Below are 7,446 nucleotides of genomic sequence, written 5' to 3' on the forward strand. Positions count from 1 at the left end.
CTTGTGATAGTACAACTATAGGTAGTATTTATTCCTATAAAGCAATCAATACATCTAAATGTGCTAGTTTTGCCCTTATGTTAATTGTAGTCAATTTCCCTGCAATAGTATTCTCAGAAATCTTTAAGATTCCTTACTGATATCTTATCCACCAAAAAGTGGTAATAATACTGGACACAGTGAATCTGAGATTAAAAATAAACTGAGAGCATGTTCCTTGAGTCATGACTCTATCATGAACAAAAGCATTTGTATTAATTCCTTTGGGGCTCCTATATAAATGGCGGCAAAGAGTGAAACTGTGTTTCTTAAGAACAGATGATCTGAAAGAATTATACTTGCACAACTGATTATACCTGCAGTTTCTAGGGAGACAAGAGAATGAAGAGAAGACAATATTTGACAAAGATTGAAAAGACACACAGAGAGAGAGCGAGAGAGAGAGTGAGAAGCCAAAGGAAAGGAAGCAAAGAGGAAATGATATAAGTTTCATAAAACAACCACCAGGGGGTGCACAGAGCATATACTGAATAAATATCAATTAGATATATGTGTAGTTGTATGTGTTAAAGGGGTCATATGATGCGATTTCAAGCTTTCCTTTCTCTTTGGAGTGTTACAAGCTGATTGTGCATAGATAAGATCCCTGAATGATCTTTAAAAAAGCATCATATGACCCCTTTAAGGTTGTTCTAAGTGTGAAAACACTAACTTAGGAAATCTACTCACAGTCTGTAACAGAACAAATTAAAATTAAATTGTATAAAAAATGTGCTGGTTAATACTGTGAAATTAACAGCCAAGAAATATGATATCACAGTTTGCTTAAAGTGATTTACATATTCCTGACCACAAGGACCTGTGTGTGTGTGTATCTCACCATTCTGGAGTTTCTCTTTGCCTCCAGACAGAACGCCACTGGGTAGCATGCCAGTTGGAGTGAGACCCTTCAACGTCAAAACGCTCTCACTCTCCTCTCTATAACAGAACATGTTGTTACGTATAAATATTAACACACAAATATTTAAAAATACATACACAATAACTGCCAATGGTGTAAGAATTTAGACAGTTTACCAGCTGTAAATTCTTTATTTTACACACAAACACAGACACACACACACACACACACACAATATTTGTACTATATTTTTTAAATATTTGTTTAATGTCATCTTATTTATGACTGAAGGCAAATATCACTGATACCAATACTACTGATGTCTCTAGGAAATTCTTCTTTGTTTCCTAATATTAAACCATTGACTATAGCCATTCAACATTACAGTATAACTGAGTGCTATCATTTTGAACATTTATTAGACTTTAAAAAATAACATTTATTACATAATTTAAGTGAATTTAAAACAATCATTAAATAAACCCATTATAATATGTCATACCTGTGCCCTTCAGCAAGTAGGAAATATACAGAAATGTAATAAAGTTATCAAACACTAAATTAAATATACAGTTGAAGTCAAAAGTGTACCTACACTGGCCCCTTAGGGTCCATTCACATATCGCGTTTTTTTGCGCGCTCAAGTTCGTTATTTCAAATGAAGACGCGGCAGGCGCGCTCATAATGGAAGCGACGCGGTTGCGGTGCGACGCGCTCATTTTTTCCAGGCGCTTCCGCGCCGCATCGAGATAAAAACATTTAAACTTTTCAGAATGCGCAAGCGCGGGTCATGTGACAAGAACCAACCAATCAGCTTCATCCTTTCCCGTAACAACATTGAAAGCTCAGCCAAGATGAAGGAACAGCTGATCATAGCTGTACAGGGATAGCCATTTTTAAATAAATTTAGTAGCAGAGCTACTGCAAGCGATTTTTAGTGCTGCAAATCCATTTATCCTTTGCTGAAACTCCCAAGTCTTCATGGAGAGCGCAGGCCTTGGTTGCTTAGCAACGGCAGACGCCTCCGGAGCGCAAGCGCCCGAACGCTTTGGAAAAAAAGCAGAAAGCGGCGCGCCTAGCGTTTTCCACGCGTTTTTAGGCGCGACATGTGAACGGTCCCAAAATCGATCCGATTGAGCTCGATCGGAATGAAATTTCGATCGGATTTAAGGGGGTGGTTTATTCCTTTTCTAATACGACTGAGAGTGCATGTAAACACTCGATCGGACTGAACCCAAGAGGTCCGAAACTGGAAGCATGTGCGATGACGCAGAAATTAGCGTAATGACGTATGACGCGCGGAACGAGCGGTTCTTCCTTTTGAATAAAGTGTTGTATAAATGCGTGTCCTGTCATTATAAAACTCTCCTTTCACTCGGCAACTGTGAAGTGGAGCAGGACAACCTCCCACCAGTCCTTGTTTTGGATTCTCATCCACAGGCAACCCGTTTTGGGCGCGGGGAGGGGCATTTTTACTGCGTGATAAATATGTGCAGCACTGCACAGCGGTTTATATGTATATTTATCCATAAATTAATAAATATTAATTCTGCTGTTAAAAACAAATAAAGAGTGTAGGAGAGTGGTTATTATGTGCAGTGCAAACAGTGAGAAACTCTATATTTGTGCAGTGTGAAAAAAAATCAATTCCGATTTGAAGCTTGTGACATAAACACGCACATCAACCCGATCACTTTCTTTAGCGTTCATGTAAACACCACATTCAGATTCATCATCTCCCGCAGACCAGCAAATCACTGAGAACGCGCATCAATCCTGACGACTCATAGCAACAGAGCGGAGACGAGAATGCTGCGGAGAATCCGCTCGCCCGGAAGCAACCGCAACTGGTAGATTTAAAGGGGTCATATGATGCGATTTCAATTTTTCCGTTCTCTGAAGTGTTACAAGCTCTTGGTACATAAAGAATATCTGTAAAGTTGCAAAGACTAAAGTCTCAAATGACTAAATGAATTAATGTAAAAATGTTCTTTCATGATTTAACAGGAGGGGGCAATTAATTTTTCACGTAGGTCCAGGTAGGTTTGAGCAGCTTTTTTCCCTTAATAAATGAAACCATCTTTTAAAAACTGCATTTTGTATTTACTTGCATTATCTTTGTGTAATATTAAAATTAGTTTGATGATTTGAATCTTTTAATTGTGACAAATATGCAAAAAATTTTAAAAACAGGAAGGGGGCAAAACCTTTTCACGGCACTGTATATATACAGTGGGGAAAATATTTATTTGATCCCCTGCTGATTTTGTAAGTTTGCCCACTTACAAAGAAATGAAGAGTCTGTAATTTTTATGGTAGGTTTATTTTAATGGATAGAGACAGAATACTGACCAAAAAAATCCAGAAAAAAACACATTATATAAAGGTTAGAGATTGGTTTGCATTTCAGTGAGTGAAATAAGTATTTGATGCCCTACCAACCAACAAGAATTCTGGCTCCCACAGACTGGTTATGTGCCCATGCGGAACACAGATTAGTCCTGTCACTTTAAGAAGTTACTCCTAATGTCAGATCATTAGGTGTATAAAAGACACCTGTCCACACAGTCTGTATTTTCCATTCCAATCTCTCCTACCACCATGGGCAAGACCAAAGAGCTGTCAAAGGATGTCAGAGACAAGATTGTAGATTTGCACAAGGCTGGAATGGGCTACAAGACCATCAGCAAGAACCTTGGTGAGAAGGAGACAACTGTTGGTGCGTTTATTCGGAAATGGAGCTCTGTGCAAGATCTCGCCTCATGGGGTAAAGATGATCATAAGAAAGGTGAGGGATCAGCCCAGAACTACACGGGAGGAGCTTGTTAATGATCTTAAGGCAGTTGGGACTACAGTCACCAAGCAAACCATTGGTAACACACTACGCCGCAATGGATTGAAATCCTGCAGCTCCCGCAAGGTCCCACTACTCAAGAAGGCACATGTACAGGCCCGTTAAAATTTTTTGCCAAAGAACATCTAAATGATTCAGAGAAGGCTTGGGAGAAAGTGCTGTGGTTAGATGAGACCAAAATTGAGCGCTTTGGCATTAACTCGAACTGCCGTGTTTGGAGGGAGACAAATACTGACTATGACCCCAAGAACACCATTCCTACAGTCAAGCACGGAGTTGGAAACATTATGTTTTGGGGCTGTTTTTCTGCTAAGGGTACAGGACGACTTCACTGCATTGAGGGGCAAATGGACGAAGCCATGTACTGCAAAATCTTGGACGAGAACCTCCTTCCCTCAGCCAGAACACTGAAGATGGGTCATGGATTAGTCTTCAAGGATTAAAATGACCCAAAACATACTGCCAAGGCAACAAAGGAGTGGCTTAAGAAGAAGCACATTAAGGTCATGGAGTAGCCTAGCCAGTCTCCAGACCGCAATCCTATAGAAAATCTGTGAAGGGAGCTGAAACTTTGAGTTGCCAAACAACACCCAAGAAACCTTAAGGATTTAGAGAGAATCTGTAAAGAGGAGTGGCTGCACCAAGTACTAAGTCATGTTTTGCTTGAGGATCAAATACTTATTTCACTCACTGAAATGCAAATCAATTTCTAACCGTTATATAATGTTTTTTTTTTCCTGGATTTTTTTTGGTTGGTATTCTGTCTCTGTACGTTAAAATAAGCCTATAAAAACTATATATAATATATAAACCATAAAAATTACAGACCCTTCATTTTTTTGTATATATATATATTTTTTTTTATTATTTTATTAATTATTATTTATATTATTTTTTATTTTTTATTTAGTACTGCCTTTCAGAAGCTACAGAAGATACTTACATGCTTCCCAGAATACAAAATAAGTTAAATTTACCCTGATCTTCAAATTCTTTTTTCTGAGATTTTTCTGAAGAACAGTGGGCAGTTTAACTGTTCAGGAGTTCACAACTATCACTAAACAAAAAACACAGCTGTGGATCATCCAGGTAACAGCACAGTATTAAGAATCAAGTGTTCACTATGTAAACTTTTGAATGGGGTAATTTTTATAAATTCAACTATTATTTTCTCTTGTGGACTATATGTAAACATCGTTTATGTGAAATATCTTATTCAGGTAAGTACTAAATAAACAATATCATGCATTTTGTATGATCCCTCTTATTTTGGTAAAATAACTAAAATTTTTCAGATTGTACAATGTGTATGTAATCTTTTGATTTCAACTTTAGATAAATCATTAAAACTACAAAAGTTATTGATTTCCTCTTTTTTTCTTCACAAATGTTGGGTTATTAGGTAATTCTGCTGCTATTAATTTAAGAGCTGCCGCTGATGAACGTGAGATGGATCTAACATACACTCGCTTTAATATGAAATGATACAGGCTACAGCGCACTCCGCCATATTTGTGTGTGCAATTGAAGAGCACACGCTATGAGCACAGTGTAACGGCTGACAGGACAGGAAAACATACTCGGTTACTAACGTAACCTCGGTTCCCTGAGATACGGGATCAAGCACTGCGTCTTGCTAGACGCATATGGGAAAAAAGCCTTTTTTCTCCTGAACTGAAGCCTTTTTTCATTCATACAGTGAAACTACACGGCCATTGATTCGTGCAGTGTATTAAAAACGAACCAATGGCTAGGCAGCGGAGCTGATCCGAAGCTGCTCGCTATTCTCAGGTTACTTCGACTGAAGCGACTATGTAGTCGTGCAGCTACATAGCACGGCTAGCAACGCAGTACTCATTCCCGTATCTCAGGGAACCGAGGTTATGTTAGTAACCGAGTACGTTCCCTTTCGATACTACACTCGTACTGCTTCTTGCTAGACACATATGGGAACACAGTACAATCACGCCGTGCTAATGTAGTGGAACGACTAAAAGTATCAAACTTCCATAAGCAACCAATGCCCATAGAGAAGTTAACAACAACCCAAGGCTAAGACGGGCTGAGCTTCCCGAGGTCACACCCGGCCTGGTTAATCGTTCCAGAGTACTCCCGTAACTTAGACACCTAGGGGTCGAGAGCTAACAGGTGAACCAATGCTAGAGAGCTTGAGCGTGATATGGTCAGGGGCTCTCTGCCAGATCTGTTTACGCAGCGCATGCCACTTCAAGCGGAAAGGACCCTGGCCTGCAAGGCCGGGACTTCCAGGTTATAAAATCTTGCGAATGTGGATGGCGAGGCCCAGCCGGCCGCCTCACAAATATCCGCAGTGGACACACCACTGGACCATGGCCAAGACGAGGCGATGCCTCTAGTGAAGTGGAGAGAGTACTCCAATGGGGCATTGAAGGCCCAAAGAAGAGTACGCTATCGAGCTGGAGTCTACTATCTATCTAGAGAGTCTTTGCTTCGTAACCGGAAGCCCTTTGGTGCGGTTACCAAAGCTGACAAAGAGTTGTTCCAACTGCCTATAGGGGGCGGAATGCTCAATATAGATTCTCAGAGCTCTGACAGGGCAGAGCAGAGATAGCTCTCTGTCCTCTTCAGTTGGAGGAAGCGCGGAGAGCGTAATGACCTGTGCTCTCAACCGAGTGGAGAGCACCTTAGGTACGTAACCGTGCCTTGGTTTCAGGACAACTTTAGTGTCATTAGGCCCAAATTCCAGGCAGGCAGGGCTAATAGAGAGCGCCTGCAGGTACCCTATTCGCTTTACTGATGCCAGTGCTAGAAGCAGAGCAGTCTTCAGCAATAGCGACCGAATGTTGGCAGTCTGTAGCGGCTCGAAAGCGGGGCCCTTCAGGGCCATCGAGGCGGGGCGGACCAGGCGGATTCAGCCTCCTGGCACCCCTTAGGAAGCGGATGACCGCGCTGTTTCTGCCCACCGATTAGCCCTAAATAGGGGCATGAGAGGCTGCTATAGCCGCCACATAGACTTTGAGCGTGGATGGGGAATGTACCTTATTCAGCAGCTCTTGCAGAAATGACAACACCTCTGTCAAATCGGAAGTATGAGGGTCTTTGCCGCGGTTTAGACACCAAGCGGAGAAAAAAGACCACTTTAAGGCGTAGAGGTGTCTCGTATCCCGAGGTCACACCCGGCCTGGTTAATCGTTCCAGAGTACTCCCGTAACTTAGACACCTAGGGGTCGAGAGCTAACAGGTGAACCAATGCTAGAGAGCTTGAGCGTGATATGGTCAGGGGCTCTCTGCCAGATCTGTTTACGCAGCGCATGCCACTTCAAGCGGAAAGGACCCTGGCCTGCAAGGCCGGGACTTCCAGGTTATAAAATCTTGCGAATGTGGATGGCGAGGCCCAGCCGGCCGCCTCACAAATATCCGCAGTGGACACACCACTGGACCATGGCCAAGACGAGGCGATGCCTCTAGTGAAGTGGAGAGAGTACTCCAATGGGGCATTGAAGGCCCAAAGAAGAGTACGCTATCGAGCTGGAGTCTACTATCTATCTAGAGAGTCTTTGCTTCGTAACCGGAAGCCCTTTGGTGCGGTTACCAAAGCTGACAAAGAGTTGTTCCAACTGCCTATAGGGGGCGGAATGCTCAATATAGATTCTCAGAGCTCTGACAGGGCAGAGCAGAGATAGCTCTCTGTCCTCTTCAGTTGGAGGAAGCG

The 7,446-nt window shown here is 41.9% G+C and overlaps 1 protein-coding gene across 4 annotated transcripts in view; it reads right to left on the reverse strand.

The window, feature by feature from the left end:
• LOC107676745 (serine/threonine-protein phosphatase 2B catalytic subunit alpha isoform) overlaps nt 1-7,446 on the reverse strand; it is a 188,798-nt gene that overhangs the window by 12,645 nt on the left and 168,707 nt on the right. For 2 of the 4 annotated variants that reach the window (XM_016471409.1, XM_016471408.1), the window contains exons 13-14: nt 881-978; nt 357-365 (exon numbers count right to left, since the gene is read on the reverse strand). In XM_016471409.1, the coding sequence (XP_016326895.1) occupies nt 357-365; nt 881-978 (107 nt within the window). The remainder of the gene's footprint in view (nt 1-356; nt 366-880; nt 979-7,446) is intronic. The other 2 variants (XM_016471410.1, XM_016471411.1) reach the window with 1 other exon arrangement.

Source organism: Sinocyclocheilus anshuiensis, unplaced genomic scaffold, assembly GCF_001515605.1.
Source record: "Sinocyclocheilus anshuiensis isolate Anshui unplaced genomic scaffold, SAMN03320099.WGS_v1.1 scaffold500, whole genome shotgun sequence".
Taxonomy (NCBI): Eukaryota; Metazoa; Chordata; class Actinopteri; order Cypriniformes; family Cyprinidae; genus Sinocyclocheilus; species Sinocyclocheilus anshuiensis.